The 17,500-nt window shown below is 47.2% G+C and overlaps 1 protein-coding gene across 5 annotated transcripts in view; it reads left to right on the top strand.

The window, feature by feature from the left end:
* The window catches only part of LOC123775199 (chondroadherin), a 60,881-nt gene extending 44,495 nt beyond the window's left edge, over window positions 1-16,386 (top strand). For all 5 annotated transcript variants that reach the window (XM_045770180.2, XM_069319116.1, XM_045770177.2 and 2 more), the window contains 9 exons: window positions 1,441-1,602; window positions 1,738-1,856; window positions 4,938-5,056; window positions 6,213-6,468; window positions 8,458-8,566; window positions 9,772-9,981; window positions 10,692-10,870; window positions 12,428-12,632; window positions 14,246-16,386. In XM_045770180.2, coding sequence (XP_045626136.1) covers window positions 1,441-1,602; window positions 1,738-1,856; window positions 4,938-5,056; window positions 6,213-6,468; window positions 8,458-8,566; window positions 9,772-9,981; window positions 10,692-10,870; window positions 12,428-12,632; window positions 14,246-14,332 — 1,446 coding nt within the window. In that variant the 3' untranslated portion in view covers window positions 14,333-16,386. The remainder of the gene's footprint in view (window positions 1-1,440; window positions 1,603-1,737; window positions 1,857-4,937; window positions 5,057-6,212; window positions 6,469-8,457; window positions 8,567-9,771; window positions 9,982-10,691; window positions 10,871-12,427; window positions 12,633-14,245) is intronic.
* The last annotated feature ends 1,114 nt before the right edge of the window (window positions 16,387-17,500 follow it).

Below are 17,500 nucleotides of genomic sequence, written 5' to 3'. Positions count from 1 at the left end.
GAGACCATGCTGGGGCCATGGAAGGGCCCCTGGATGGGAGGCCATGCTGGGGCCATGGAAGGGCCCCTGGATGGGAGACCATGCTGGGGCCATGGAAGGGCCCCTGGATGGGAGACCATGCTGGGGCCATGGAAGGGCCCCTGGATGGGAGACCATGCTGGGGCCATGGAAGGGCCCCCCTCGATGGGTGAGAAATTCCATGGGGGGACCATGTTAGCAGGACCATAATAACATACAAATTAAGGACAGTGCAAGAGTGCCATTGTCCCATACGAGTCAGCTCCTATATATATCCTCCCAGACTTTACCATATATATGGTAGAGTCTGGGTGGATCTAACCTACGCTTGAAACAATCCATCAATTCCTCGTCTATTACGTTATCTGGTGATTCGTTTCATCAATCAAGAAACCAGTATTTACCCAGGTCTCTCCCAAAATGTGTCTGTTTTATAGCACAGTTGGCGTCGTTGTCGAGTCACCACTGTAGATCTCAAGTTCGATTCCCTGGAGTGTCAGAAGTGATTGGGCACGTTTCCTTTCACCTAATTCTAGTATTCACATAGTAGTAAGTAAGTCCACTGTAGTTAGTCAACTGTTGTCGAGAGGTATCTTGGGAAAGGTCAGGAATTGCAATTTGGGGAATTAGAAATGTCTCTTAAGGGGTAAAAAAAATACTAAAAAGTGGTTAATGATGAAGACAGTCGTTTTGTTGGGGGACAGGAAGCCTGTATAATATATAATATATATTATTTGAAGCACTTGCCGTGTCGTCAGAGAAAATGGGTATCTTATCATCGAAGAAAACGTTACCATCAGAAGGGGTAACTACGGTAAACTTCTTCAATATTACGTTACTCGATTTTTAGTACTTAGATGCTTAATAATTCTAATAAATTACATAGTTAAAGCTTAACAAAGAAACATATCTAACGCGCCACCAATTATACGCACAAATATACAACCCAGACAAAATCCATATAGAAGAACACGGCCCAATATACAACACTTGTTACTTGTAACTGAAATATCACTACCAATATTGTCTAAGGAAAAAACACAGTTATTATTATTTACCTGTTAAATCACACCTCGTCAGGTGTTTTAAACTTCACAGGTGTAAGAGCTGTAATTGTCTTCGATCTCTACAACACCAGAAACACTGAGAAAACACCTCCAACATCTGAGGCCTTTAAACATTTAACACAACACTCACGATTATTGCATCACAAAATAGTTGGGTATATGAGCCATTCTTTCACGAAGTCAAATTTGCTTGCAATGTGCAACATACACATTCAATAGGCCTATATTTTCTAGCATAATAAACATTAAACATTCTCATCAACATTTTTCCGCATATATGTTGTTTAAGCCAATTTAATAACCACGAGAGTGTTTAAAGACAGGCACTTGTTCTCAACCCCGCCGTTCCCAACAGGTGTTGATGGCTGTGCTGGCGGTGATGGGCCTGGCAGTGCCAGCAGTGATGGCGGGCACAGTGCCACCCGTCACTGAGAAGGTTCCCGTCATCTGTGCCACATGCGAGTGCCTTGGCACAGTGCCCTTCGACGTGGACTGCACTACAACAGAGTTGCGTGAGGTGAGGCTGTGTGTGTGTGTGTGTGTGTGTGTGTGTGTGTGTGTGTGTGTGTGTGTGTGTGTGTGTGTGTGTGTGTGTGTGTGTGTGTGTGTGTGTGGAACAAGACAGCAACATTAACAAGGTGTTGGTCGTCAGGTACCGGACCTGTCCGTCAACAACTTCACCTTCCCCTGGGAGCTGGACTTCGCTAACAATATCATCTACGAGGTTCCTCAGCTGCCTCTCCTCCACAACTTGCTCAGCTTAAGCTTCAAGTAAGGACTATCGTCGCTATACATGACATGTATAATATACATGTTTATGTATTAATTTGAATTTCATATTTTTTAAATATCTAAAATATATTTTCTCTATACAAAAAGAGGCTTGTATTTAGATTGTGTATATTTATGTATTAATATTGTTATATATATATATATATATATATATATATATATATATATATATATATATATATATATATATATATATATATATATAATTTTGTAAATTTTGTACTAGTCTAGAATTTGTTGTTTAATTATGTATCTCTGTATCAGATGATGTATATAAAATAATGTATGTGTGTCCAAGGAGGGCAGACGTTTGGGCTAGTTTCACCCAACTCTGCACAGTGATTACTGTGAGGTACATGCCAATCATGGGTGGACGTAGCTTTTTCTAGAAAAAAAAATTGCTAAATACCAGCCTGTCCTCTTACTTTAATACACCTGAGAACTAACACTATCAACCGTGGCATCAAAATTCCAGTGTAAACCGACTCACATTGTATTTGTGACATTCATAAACAGGGGGGTTTGGTGGCTGGATTAACGAGCTTGAATCTTTGTATGTGAAGACGGACTGAAATTTTGAATACACTTTGTCAGCTGTTGCCTTGACATCAACGTTCCTTCCTCATGGTGGTTGGCTCTTGCAGTGTCCTATGGCTCTCGCCAGTTTGTAAAAGTTGGCATTTTGTGGTGGGTGAACCCAGTACTGGTTGTGTATCTCTAGATACACAACCAACTTGTTGACACTGCTGCTAAGGACGTCATGCTGACAACATTTCCCGGAAGAGAATTCCTTATTCAGATTTCTACTAAATGATTCATTCTGTAATCCACGACTGTTGGCAAGGTCATTAGCCTGGTGTTTGAGGTAACAAACTGCGTGCTCTTAAAGGTTATTATTATGTATTATTAGTATCATCTTAACTCTTGTGGGTGTGATGAGATCTGCCATATATGTTTATTTTAGTTTGTGTGTGTTAGGGTATTAGGTATGCTTAGGGGTCCGTCTCGCCATGCCCTGTGGCTGGGGAGATCGGGCTCCGAAGCTACATAAAAACCCTATACCCCCCCGAAGTGGCAAGGGGAGTTAGGGGACAAATAAAGTGACCTGTCCCCTTGCCCTTCTTTCTACCACCACAAGAGACGGTGGGAAACGGCTCTGGCGAGGTTACATAATACCCCCCACGCACTCACAACATGGAGCACCTAATGGAACACTCTGTTAATTATTCTCTGAACTCCATTGTTCAACTTAGGCATGCACCGCCTTGTTGAATGTCCCGATTTTCAGGATGTTCATCTGTTCTCCCCTGACGTGTGTGTCCCCTGACGTGTGTGTCCCCCCTGACGTGTGTGTCCCCCCTGACGTGTCTCCCCTGACGTGTGTCCCCCCTGACGTGTGTCTCCCCTGACGTGTGTCTCCCCTGACGTGTGTCCCCCCTGACGTGTGTCCCCCCTGACGTGTGTCCCCCCTGACGTGTGTCTCCCCTGACGTGTGTCTCCCCTGACGTGTGTGTCCCCCCTGACGTGTGTGTCCCCCCTGACGTGTGTCTCCCCTGACGTGTGTCTCCCCTGACGTGTGTGTCCCCCCTGACGTGTGTGTCCCCCCTGACGTGTGTCCCCCCCTGACGTGTGTCTCCCCTGACGTGTGTCCCCCCCTGACGTGTGTCTCCCCTGACGTGTGTCTCCCCTGACGTGTGTGTCCCCCCTGACGTGTGTGTCCCCCCTGACGTGTGTGTCCCCCCTGACGTGTGTGTCCCCCCTGACGTGTGTCTCCCCTGACGTGTGTCTCCCCTGACGTGTGTGTCCCCTGACGTGTGTGTCCCCTGACGTGTGTCAGGGTCACTTGTCCCTAGACAGAATCCTTGATGCCTCTGCCACCTATGACACGACTTGCCCGGTGCTCACGGTCTCAAGTCTATATAATGCTCAGTTTCCGTGGCCTCCACCAGACGTGTTGTGCTCAGCAACACAGGTGTTTACATCCCCCTGCCTGTCTGTCTGACCATAATAAACCTTACTACAACCAATACAAGTATGGTTGTAATAATGGTTGTATAATGGTTGTAACGAGGCGAAAACTGAGGTGGTACACAAAATGGCTCCATCGTTGTAGTTTTAAACAGGATTAATTTGCTTCATGTGTTACATATACATCGTCTATTCCACCTTGATCTTAATTACAGAGAGCCGTCATGCAGCTGGTTTGAGATTTTGAAGATACAGGCCTCGTAGCCTGGTGGATAGCGCGCAGGACTCGTAATTCTGCGGTGCGGATTCGATTCCCGCACGAGGCAGAAACAAATGGCCCAAGTTTCTTTCACCCTATGCCCCTGTTACCTAGCAGTAAATAGGTACCTGGGTGTTAGTCAGCTGTCACGGGCTGCTTCCTGGGGGTGGAGGCCTGGTCGATGACCGGGCCGCGAGGACACTAAAGCCCCGAAATCATCTCAAGATAACCTCTCAAGATGGTTGACAGTACCTTGTAGTGTTATGCATCTCATAGTTCACGTTAAAGGCTTACTTATACTGGTGGGTGATTAAATTATAGAAACCTATGCATCTAAGGGAGAATGTAATTAACAATGCCATAAGGATTAATAGACACATTCAATTATATAAGATTATTGGCACAATTGAGCCACATAGCCTAAAGAGATTGATGGAAAATTCAAAGTCGTTTAGAATGGATCAAAATCTATTTTTAATAACGCAGGGAAGGAACCTTATCACAATTTTCCCCCCATAAAGCTTATCAAGGTGTACAAATCCACAAGGGTCGTGATGAGGATTCGAACTTACGCCCGGGATGATCCCAGTCGCTGCCTAAGTCGACTGCGCCAAGACATAGTCAAAAGAATTGTGGAATTGTGGAAACCTTTGTGAATTTGTTCATTTGATACATCACGCTATTGTGATTTGTGTGTGTATTTATCAAGGTATATTCCTCCCTGCTCCTTGAACTCCCTTCAGAGTACTAAATACCCACGTCTCAGTGCTGTCTCATAATTACCAACCTATTCTCTCATAACCAGTGAGTAGTTAAGAGTTGTCTCCTTGTAGGAGGAACCATGTGAGGAAGATAGCAGACGGAGCCTTTATGAACCTGCCGGACCTCAAGGATCTGTCCTTCCAGTTCAACAACTTGACGGAGGAGTCTCTGCTTGAGGACGTCTTCAAGGGTGAGTGGTGGGGGGGGGGGGTCGCTATAGCAGGGGGTATGACAGGTGGGGACGTTGTTATAGCAGGGAGCATGACAGGTGGAGACGTTGTTATAGCAGGGGGCATGACAGGTGGGGGTGTCGCTATAGCAGGGGGCATGACAGGTGGGGGTGTCGCTATAGCAGGGGGCATGACAGGTGGGGGTGTCGCTATAGCAGGGAGCATGACAGGTGGGGGTGTCGCTATAGCAGGGAGCATGACAGGTGGAGACGTTGTTATAGCAGGGGGCATGACAGGTGGGGGTGTCGCTATAGCAGGGGGCATGACAGGTGGGGGTGTCGCTATAGCAGGGGGCATGACAGGTGGGGGTGTCGCTATAGCAGGGAGCATGACAGGTGGAGACGTTGTTATAGCAGGGGGCATGACAGGTGGGGGTGTCGCTATAGTACGGGGTATGACAGGTGGGGGTGTCGCTATAGCAGGGGACATGACAGGTGGGGGTGTCGCTATAGCAAGGGCATGACAGGTGGGGGTGTCGCTATAGCAGGGGACATGACTAGTGTGGGGCGTCGTTATATCAGGGGGCATGACAGGTGGGGGTGTCGCTATACCAGGGGGCATGACGTTATAGGCTGAAGCAATGAGAGGTATGTCGTTATAATAAAGGGGGATAAGAGGTGAGCAGAAATATTATAGAGATGATTGGAAACCATTTGAAGATTGGGGATCAGAGGCACAGAAAATTCCAACAGTTATCAGCCAGGTAATGCTAAAAGTCTCGTATAATTTGTCCAATTTAATATAATTCCAAAAAGCAATTACAGTGAAAAAATCATTATGTAATAAATTTTCTACACAGGATTTAAATTTCCATCAAAATAGAGAATGTAGATTCTCAAACCAAACTGAAGTAGTCTTGATTCCAGTGAAACTTTATACTTCCAGATTCCAGTTAATATTTTGATGTATTCAGATGTGTTAAAAAGTAATATTCTGGACGATAATTCTCTCACCCAACACATGTTACCAAAATTCTGGCATTTGCACAGACGAGTAATCTGAGAATACTAGAGTTAAACACTGTGTGTGTGTGTCTACGTGATAGATAAGGTAAGACCTGCTAAATTATAACCTCTATCACAGACTCCTTTACGACCTATTCTCTGTGTCCCTCAGGGAACTACAACTCCACCTACCCCGAGCCCCTACCCCTGGAGAAGCTGGACCTGAGCTACAACAATATCAGGTCCCTGAGGCGTAACGCCTTGCGCCACCTTCCCTTCCTCAAGCATCTCTTCCTCTCCCACAACCCCATTGAAGACATCACCTGGAACATGGCTGCTGCCATCACCGAACTTCACAGCCTGGAGGAGCTGGACCTCTCACAGACGGGCCTCAACCGCCTGCCGTCCCACTTCCTGGCAGACCTAACGTGAGTGTGGCAGTGGCGACTGGAGCCCTAATGGGCGGCACTAATGGGCCAAAGTCGTCTCTAAACTCTACAGATTCCGACTGGTCAAAGAACCTGGGGCCAGATTCACGAAGCAGTTATGCCAGTACTTACCAACGTGAACATCTTTCCTCAATCTTTGACGGCTTTGGTTACATTTATTAAACAGTTTACAAGCATGAAAACTTCCCAATCAACTGTTGTTATTGTTATAAACAGCCTCCTGGTGCTTCGAAGTTTATTAACTGTTTAATAATTGTAAACAAAGCCGCCAAAGATTGAGAAAAGATGGACAGGTTCGTAAGTGCTTGCGTAACTGCTTCAAGAATCTGGCCCCTAGAAAATTAATAGATTACCATATATTAAGGTGACGTAGACGAGATGGAATTTTGCCTCAGGATACAAAACGATTCCGTCAAACTCAGGCACCATTTCCTGCCTGGTGAGGGACTCCTAGACAATTTACAAGTCCGTCAGGAGAGGTTATAATAGGATATGGATTGATGTCCTGTAAACGTAGCCGTCACTAAAGCTCTTTGACAGAAATGTCTTAATTTCCCCACGTACAGGACTGTGTACAGGACCCCACATTACCATGTACTCACAGGACCCCCACGTGCACCGCCTTACGAGCCTACTTACTGAGAGGTGCCTTCCGTACCCCTCGTAGAGGAGCCTTCCGTACCCCTCGTAGAGGAGCCTTCCGTACCCCTCGTAGAGGAGCCTTCCGTGCCCCTCGTAGAGGAGCCTTCCGTACCCCTCGTAGAGGAGCCTTCCGTACCCCTCGTAGAGGAGCCTTCCGTACCCCTCGTAGAGGAGCCTTCCGTACCCCTCGTAGAGGAACCTTCCGTACCCCTCGTAGAGGAGCCTTCCGAACCCCTCGTAGAGGTGCCTTCCGTACCCCTCGTAGAGGTGCCTTCCGTACCCCTCGTAGAGGTGCCTTCCGTACCCCTCGTAGAGGAGCCTTCCGTACCCCTCGTAGAGGAGCCTTCCGTACCCCTCGTAGAGGTGCCTTCCGTACCCCTCGTAGAGGTGCCTTCCGTACCCCTCGTAGAGGAGCCTTCCGTACCCCTCGTAGAGGTGCCTTCCGTACCCCTCGTAGAGGAGCCTTCCGTACCCCTCGTAGAGGTGCCTTCCGTACCCCTCGTAGAGGAGCCTTCCGAACCCCTCGTAGAAGTGCCTTCCGTACCCCTCGTAGAGGTGCCTTCCGTACCCCTCGTAGAGGAGCCTTCCGTACCCCTCGTAGAGGAGCCTTCCGTACCCCTCGTAGAGGTGCCTTCCGTACCCCTCGTAGAGGTGCCTTCCGTACCCCTCGTAGAGGAGCCTTCCGTACCCCTCGTAGAGGGGGTATGGAAGGAACCTGTATACACACTGGCACATTGGTGTAAACAGGACCTGGTCAGTGCCAGTGGTGTATACAGGACCTGGTCAGTGGTGTAAACAGGACCTGGTCAGTACCAGTGGTGTAAACAGGACCTGGTCAGTGCCAGTGGTGTATACAGGACCTGGTCAGTGGTGTAAACAGGACCTGGTCAGTACCAGTGGTGTATACAGGACCTGGTCAGTGGTGTAAACAGGACCTGGTCAGTACCAGTGGTGTATACAGGACCTGGTCAGTACCAGTGGTGTATACAGGACCTGGTCAGTACCAGTGGTGTATACAGGACCTGGTCAGTACCAGTGGGACGGACATGGATAGCAAGTTCATTCCAGGTAACATCAAAAGGCTGGGTTCCCAATAGACTTTTGAAAGTCTTATATTTGCTATAGACGAGACTATACTGTCTCCAAATATATAAATATATATATATATATATATATATATATATATATATATATATATATATATATATATATATATATATATATATATATATCCCGAATCCTTATCCCGACTCCCTTCCCAGTGCTGTATATAGTCGTAATGGCTTGGCACTTTCTGACAGTTGCTTTTCCTTTCTGCTGTTGAAGGAAGCTGCGGGTGCTGACGCTGGCGGGGAACCAGTTCACGTCCGTGCCGTCGGAGGTGCAGTACGCCCACACTCTCGTGCATCTCAACCTGAATGCCAATCCTATTGTGGTGAGTACGGGCAGCGGTGCCAGGAATGGTGAGTATGGGCAGCAGTGCCAGGAATGGTGAGTACGGGCAGCAGTGCCAGGAATGGTGAGTATGGGCAGCAGTGCCTGGAATGGTGAGTATGGGCAGCGGTGCCAGGAATGGTGAGTATGGGCAGCAGTGCCTGGAATGGTGAGTATGGGCAGCAGTGCCAGGAATGGTGAGTACGGGCAGCAGTGCCTGGAATGGTGAGTATGGGCAGCAGTGCCAGGAATGGTGAGTACGGGCAGCAGTGCCAGGAATGGTGAGTACGGGCAGCAGTGCCTGGAATGGTGAGTATGGGCAGCAGTGCCAGGAATGGTGAGTACGGGCAGCAGTGCCAGGAATGGTGAGTACGGGCAGCAGTGCCAGGAATGGTGAGGCGGACACTGCGCGTGCGCTGTCATATCCTGGTAGCAAAGTTGGCTTCGTTCTCGACTCGCTATCGGGAATTCCAGGTTTGAATCCCGGGCGGAACGGAAATGGTTGGGCGAGTTTTCTATCACCTAATGCACCTGTTCACCTGGGAGTAAATAGGAAATGGGTGAGCGAGTTTTCTAACACCTAATGCATCTGTTCACCTAGCATTAAACAGGTACCCGGGAGTCATTTTTTTGTAGGGTTGCATCCTAGGGAAGGGTTAGTAATTCGACATTTGGGGGATGGGGGGGGGAAGAGGGGATTTTGATATGAGCCTTACATGTATATACAGTGGCTGCCTGTCCCCTGACAATGAATTATGAAGATATCAGAAGCTCACTTGCACTGCTCCCTGTAGATAAAGATAATCTGTTCAACACTGGTGGGACGCGAACAAGGGGACACAGGTGGAGACTGAGTACCCAAATGAGCCACAGAGACGTTAGAAAGAACTTTTTCAGTATCAGTAGTTAACAAATGGAATGCATTAGGCAGTGATGTGGTGGAGGCTGACTCCATACACAGTTTCAAGTGTAGATAGAGTCCAGTAGGCTCAGGAACCTGTACACCAGTTGATTGACAGTTTAGAGGCGGGACCAAAGAGCCAGAGCTCAACCCCTACAAGTACAACTAAGTGAGCACTGCTGTGCGTGACCATTTTCTTTGATGATTCGTTATAGCACACGAAGATATTGCTGGTATTCATTTTGGTGTTAAGTCTAAATATGATTTTTCTTGACTATTGTAACACTCCTTCCTGCCCCCTGCAGACGGTGATGGCGGGAGACTTCCAGGAAGGCTTGAGCACACTGCAGGTGCTGGAAATGAGCGCAATGCCGGCCCTGAGAAACGTAGGAGTGAACGCCTTCACCAGCCTGAGGGGGTTGCAGGTCCTGAAGATGTCTGACAACCCTCAACTCTCCGTCATCGACAGGAAGGCCTTCCGCGTCACCCAAGACGACGACCTGGCTCTTCAACAGGTGTGTGTTGGCTTCCTTCCTCACGCACGACGTGCTGGGGCGGTGGTAGGTTAAGAGTGAGGGCTCTCTTACTCATGAATGAGCAAATGGTCAATGATGTTAATGCTGTCGACTCGGCTAATTGTTCCTGGGTTCGATTCCCGTGTAGGGCGTGACCTGTGTATCCGTTACACCCGTTCCTTCTGTTCACCTTGCAATAAATAGGTTCCTGGGAGTTAGACTATTGTCGGTTGCATCCTGGGAAAAGCCAGTCAGTTATGTCCTGGAAATTACAATGTAATCATTAACAAAAATTAATAAATAAATGTTTTCATTTATAAAATAAAAATTTCCTCCAAATTGTTTCATTCGTCATAGACTTATATCTTCAAGTTTTGGACTGTTTTCTAAGTGATTTTTGTAACGTGGGTGATTGTCTCTGAGGCCCTGGAAACACAAACCGAAACTGTCTCCATTTTCCGCTTGTTACAACTTGTAATAAAGTTGTTACATCTTGGCTTAACGTGTTTATGACGTATTAGAACGTTGTTACAACGTGCTATATTGGTTATTATAACTGGTTAGGAGGTGTTAAAACTTGTTCGAACGTTGTACCAACGTCGTAGTTTCGGTGTGTGTTTGGCGGGTGAGGACCCGTGTTGAGCATGTTGGTCTTAATGGTCCATCACCACAATCCTTGCACTGACCAGCGCCACTCTCCACCACTCCAGATCCACATCCAGAACAACAACTTGATGGTTCTGGAGGAGGAGCTGCTGCCGTGGCTCGCGCTCACATATGTGGACATCCAGAACAATCCCTGGAACTGTGATTGTAACTTCCGGTGGGTGGCGGAGACCCTGCTCCCAGACCTGGAGGCCAAGAACCCTCAGACCACACTCAGTATACTGTGAGTATGTTACCACACTCAGCATACTGTGAGTATGTTACCACACTCAGTATACTGTGAGTATGTTACCACACTCAGTATACTGTGAGTATGTTACCACACTCAGTATACTGTGAGTATGTTACCACACTCAGCATACTGTGAGTATGTTACCACACTCAGTATACTGTGAGTATGTTACCACACTCAGCATACTGTGAGTATGTTACCACACTCAGTATACTGTATGTTACCACACTCAGTATACTGTGAGTATGTTACCACACTCAGTATACTGTGAGTATGTTACCACACTCAGCATACTGTGAGTATGTTACCACACTCAGTATACTGTGAGTATGTTACCACACTCAGCATACTGTGAGTATGTTACCACACTCAGTATACTGTGAGTATGTTACCACACTCAGCATACTGTGAGTATGTTACCACACTCAGCATACTGTGAGTATGTTACCACACTCAGTATACTGTGAGTATGTTACCACACTCAGCATACTGTGAGTATGTTACCACACTCAGTATACTGTGAGTATGTTACCACACTCAGCATACTGTGAGTATGTTACCACACTCAGTATACTGTATGTTACCACACTCAGTATACTGTGAGTATGTTACCACACTCAGTATACTGTGAGTATGTTACCACACTCAGCATACTGTGAGTATGTTACCACACTCAGTATACTGTATGTTACCACACTCAGTATACTGTGAGTATGTTACCACACTCAGTATACTGTGAGTATGTTACCACACTCAGCATACTGTGAGTATGTTACCACACTCAGCATACTGTGAGTATGTTACCACACTCAGTATACTGTGAGTATGTTACCACACTCAGTATACTGTGAGTATGTTACCACACTCAGCATACTGTGAGTATGTTACCACACTCAGCATACTGTATGATACCACACTCAGCATACTGTGAGTATGTTACCACACTCAGCATACTGTGAGTATGTTACCACACTCAGTATACTGTGAGTATGTTACCACACTCAGCATACTGTGAGTATGTTACCACACTCAGCATACTGTATGTTACCACACTCAGCATACTGTGAGTATGTTACCACACTCAGCATACTGTGAGTATGTTACCACACTCAGTATACTGTATGTTACCACACTCAGCATACTGTGAGTATGTTACCACACTCAGTATACTGTGAGTATGTTACCACACTCAGTATACTATGAGTATGTTACTACACTCAGCATACTATGAGTATGTGTTGGTTATACCTCATCCTCTGTCCCATCTCCCTACAACCCCTCTCCGTCCTTCCCTCCTAACTCCCCCTCCTCACCTTCTCCTCTTTTCCCCTGTCCAACCACTTGGGCTGGACGGTAGAGCGCATACGGTCTCGCTTCATGCAGGTCGGCGTTCAATCCCCGACCGTCCAAGTGGTTGGGCATCATTGCTATCTAATACCTACATTGCTATATCATAGCTATTTCTCCCGATAGTTCCCACTCTCCTAATTCCCCTTCCCTTTCTGTCACCCCCTTGTACTAACCCGTCACCTTGCATTAACCCGTCAGGTGCGCCGAGCCAATTGCGGATCGCGCCAATCGCGTTGCGGACCTGCTGGGCCGCGCCCATACCTTTGAGTGCGGCGCCCCTCGCCCCTTCGTCAGTGAAGAGGGCCACTATGGTGTCCTCATCGTCAGTTCCATCGTCGTCGGCGTCCTCTTGCTCTTCACTGGCACCCTCGTCTTCACCTACGTCCTCTTCAGGAGAACCAGGGTAGGTGGCACCCCAGAATTCCTACCTCTCTTATGGCTTTGAAGTATGGTGCAGTGGATAGTGTGTGTATCTGCCACTCTGTGGGCCAGGGTTCGAGTCTCCTGGTGGGTTGAGTGTTAAAAAGTTATAAACTTCAGCTTGCGATTAGGCAAGTCTGTACATTGAGCATTTACACCGAGTTTTCCCACATAACAGGGCTCGATTAAAGAACACCAGAGGTCCCTCATCATCTCATTGCCTGGGAGAGTAATGGAATTCTGTTGGTTAAATACCCCCAGAATTCCTACCTCTCTTATGGCTTTGAAGTATGGTGCAGTGGATACAGTGTGTACCTGCCACTCTGTGGGCCAGGGTTCGAGTCTCCTGGTGGGTTGAGTGTTAAAAAGTTATATATACATATATATATATATATATATATATATATATATATATATATATATATATATATATATATATATATATATATATAAATTGAGTATAGGTATTTTTTAATGTGTGTTCGTTTGTCTCGTGTGGGAGTGGATGAGTAGCACCTTCACTGTCAGATCAAATTGAATTAAAAAAAAATATATATATATATATATATATATATATATATATATATATATAAATTGAGTATAGGTATATATATATATATATATATATATATATATATATATATATATATATATATATATATATATATATATATAACAACATTGTCAATAAAGATTATTAAATAAATGTCAGTTTCTGAGCCGTCAATAAGCGGAGTTTAATTGTTTAAGTCTTTGAAGCTCACTTAATACAAATGCCAGACGGCAACCACCCCCCCCCCCCCTCACCTTCCTATCTCTAAAATGATGGTATTACATCAAACGTTCAAAAATAAACGATTGGATCCAAAGGAGGCATCACGTTTGGTATCATTAAATTAGCCCCAATGGTACTATGAACAAATCCACAAGGGCCGTGATGAGGATTCGAACCTGCGTCCGGGAGCATCCCAGACGCTGCCTTAATGTTCATTTGATGCATCACGCTATTGTGATTTCTGTGTGTAGTGCCCATGTACTATATTAGGCCTATAATAGTGTGCTATACTAGGCCTAGCAATATTTGAGTTTCCTTGTCTTTTTTACCTTGCTGTGTACGATATCAACAGTACAAAGCGTGAACATTGCCACTTGAAGCAGTACACTTTGTAAGTTCCAGTAAATAACATGAAAGTACTTGAATGAACTAAGAGAATGGGGGGCGCCTTCTCGATATTCTTCCCCTCTCCCCCCCCCCTCTCCTCCCCTCTCCTCCCCCATCCCCCCCTCTCCTCCCTCTCTCTCAAAGCCTCACCTGTCGACCTATTAATTACATCACCTCTTCACCACAACACTCAACCTGAGGCCTTTCAATCTCAACAGCCCCCTCCTCCTTTGACCTCCCCCCCCCCTCTCCTTCCCCCTTAAACCCCCCCCCCCACCCCCCATCCTTCACCTCTCAATCAGTCTCCCCTTTCCCACCATCTCCTCCCCCCCCCCACCCCCACCCCGTCCTGCAATGCACTCCGCTCCAATGTTCTCTAATTATTGTGAGTGGCGTTATAATATCTTGAGGTGACGGTGTCTCTCCTCCGGCAGACGAGGCAGATGTTCGGAGACAGCGTCAAGTACCGGAGAGCTTACAACGACGACGTGGACACTATGAACCAGACCGTCCACTCCTAGACCGTGCGACCCTCCTGGAGGGGTGGGGGCGGGGTAAGGGACTTGCCGGAGTGCTGGAGGGCGGCCTGGAAGACAACGCCTGGCTGTCTGGGACCTTCAGCATCCACCTGAGAGGATCGTCAACTACCCCAAGTCTTCATCTTCCTGAAGCCATTTTGAAACACTTGAGGACCCCCTTAAAACGCGGGAACCACGGGAGGCGTTGTGGTCTTTTTTGGTCTGGTAGGGACGCGAGTCTTATTTTCCTCGGCGTCACCCCTTTTATATAAAAGGAACCATCGGAAATGCATCCGAGGTGCCGTGTGGCTTGTCGCCTCCTCGTGTATATATACTTTGGTCATCCCTCTTTGACTTGGTGCTTTCTCCTTGGTAGTTCCCTCGCCCCTTAGCCAGGATTCTTCAAGTGTTTAGGCATCTAGTTGCGAAACCTGTACATCTTTCCTAAATAATGGTGGCTTAGTTTTACGCTAATGAATGAAAACTATGTCGCCATTATCGAAGGAAGATCTACAGGTTCCGTGAGTGACTGTGTAAATGGTTGATAAATTCTGCCTCCCTTCTCCCACTTTAACTCCATACCCCCCCCCCCCCACCCCATAGCCTCCTCTCTCCCCCTCCAAGCCTCTGTACTCCAAATAAATCCCCCAGCAAGTGTATGGCTCGAAGTCGCAATCGGATGCAATGATTGGCTCCCTGTTTCTTCTGGCTGGCGTTGATTGGCTCTGTGCCTTCTGGTGCGCCATGATTGGCTCTGTGCCTACTGGAGCGCCATGACTGGCTCTTCCTCCAGTGACCAGGGCCATTCACTGCCTTACAGCGTGATTTGTAAGAACAAATCAAGCAATACAGAAGTTGTGAACCAGTCACTCTCGGAGACCAGGAACCAATCGATGAATACCTTAGTAAGGAGCAATGCAACCCGTTCTCGCACTTTCTTACAGTCAATATTGACTTATTAAATACGTGCATATGTGACATACTAATTTATTGTGAATATTTTAGTTTACCTTGAAAAGCTTCATAGAAAACACCGACCTTACCTAACCTCCTTAGTATGTTAAGATAAGCATCTTATTGCTTCGTAATTACAATTATTACTTAACCTATACCTATAATAAGTTAAGTAACAATTGTAATTACGAAGCAATAAGATGCTTATCTTAACATACTAGGAAGGTTAGGTAAGGTCGATGTTTTCTATGAAGCTTTTCAAGGTAAACTAAAATAATCACAATAAATTAGTATGTCACATATGCACGTATTTAATAAGCCAATATTGACTATACGAAAGTGCGAGAACGGGTTGAGCAATGACAACGTGCTGTCACCCACATACACAAGTACTAGGGACTTGAATGGCCTCTCTTGGTCCTATATAACTTCAAAGGTTAACACAGTCCAGTGTAAACCATCTATATAATGCCACATTTCCGCATTTCCGTTTCCTCTTGCCCCCGTTCTGTCTCCGGAATGGTCTACGTCCTTTGTTGTGCCCTGATTGCTTGGGCAGAGTGGCAGCCTGTCTTCCATCGGAGCCTGTGATCATGCAAATTGCAACCAGTGCTCGCTGGGGCTACATGGGAAAAAGAGAACGATAGAGAAGTGTGTGTTTCCATTACAAATACAACATTCAGTATAGCATTTCTTGCGTGTATAAACTATTGTTGTCAATGATTGACTTCAAGACATTATCTGAAAGAGGGTTGTATGTCTGTATGATACAAATATAGTCTGTTATTTGTATTTCCTGTGTAAACAAGGACACATGTCTTTCCTTTGTTATATAATAGAACAGACTATGCCTTTGTTAAGCTTCCATATCCATGCTGTGAAAACACAAGAGTTCCCATATTTTGTATTAATGTATATTTTATATATCTATATATATTTCTGGTATGATAAGTGTTGATTGATGACTAGTTTTGTGACAGGTAATTGGTTCATTAACACGTACACACCATTGTAACACCGGTACACACACATATACACATACGCGCCCACACTTATATTCTACCAACTAAAGTGCTTTGTAAGTAATAAAGTTTGAAAATTAAGTATTGTTTCTTCGTTTTTTTACTAAAATCTTTAATGTCTGTGAGAGGGAATGTTGAAGGAAGTGGTGTCAGACGCTAGGGGCTACTCTCACTATACTTTGTAGCATGACTGGTGAGTGGAAGGGGAAGATCATAGACGGATCAGGATCAAATCTCACACCCCCCTTGAAGAGAGGTCGCCTTCTTGCTGCCATTCATGGCCCCGATTAAGTCTTTGTGGGGGAAAGACGTGACAAAACGCATATTCAGATAAGAGATTTGCATTCTAAGGGATTCCCAACATTGAAATAATGTAATTTTCTGTGATGAACCCACGGGCACCACCAGGGACCCCGGGCACCACCAGGGACCCCGGGCACCACCAGGGACCTCGGGCACCACCAGGGACCCCGGGCACCACCAGGGACCCCGGGCACCACCAGGGACCCCGGGCACCACCAGGGACCCCGGGCACCACCAGGGACCCCAGGTACCACAAGGGACCCCGGGCACCACCAGGGACCCCGGGCACCAATAGGGACCCCGGGCACCACTAGGGACCCCGGGCATCGCCAGGGACCCCCAGGCACCACCTGGGATGCCGGGCACCACCAGGGACCTCGGGCACCGCCAGGGACCCCGGGCACCACCAGGGATCCCAGGCACCACCAGGGACCCCGGGAACCACCAGGGATCCCAGGCACCACCAGGGACCCCGGGTACCACCAGGGACCCCGGGCACCACCAGGGACCCCGGGCACCACCAGGAACCCCGGGAACCACCAGGGACCCCGGGCACCACCAGGGACCCCGGGCACCACCAGGGACCCCGTGAACCACCAGCGACCCCAGGCACCACCTAGGACCCCGGGCACCACCTAGGACCCCGGGCACCACCTAGGACCCCGGGCACCACCAGGGACCCCGGGCACCACCAGGGACCCCGGGCACCGCCAGGGACCCCAGGCAGCGGTGAAAATCGCGATTTTTGCCCGCCAGCTGCGAAAATAGCATAGTTTTTGGCCGGTAGCGGCGAAAATCGCAATTATTGCCTGCCAGCTGCGAAAATCGCATGGTTTTTGCGCAAAATCGCGCCGTTTTCGGCCGTTAGCGGCGAAAATCGCGCGATTTTTGG

Source organism: Procambarus clarkii, chromosome 92 (genome assembly GCF_040958095.1).
Source record: "Procambarus clarkii isolate CNS0578487 chromosome 92, FALCON_Pclarkii_2.0, whole genome shotgun sequence".
Taxonomy (NCBI): domain Eukaryota; kingdom Metazoa; phylum Arthropoda; class Malacostraca; order Decapoda; family Cambaridae; genus Procambarus; species Procambarus clarkii.
The sequence above is the reverse complement of the archived record's forward strand: the minus strand, read 5'-3'. Positions and strand labels throughout refer to the sequence as shown.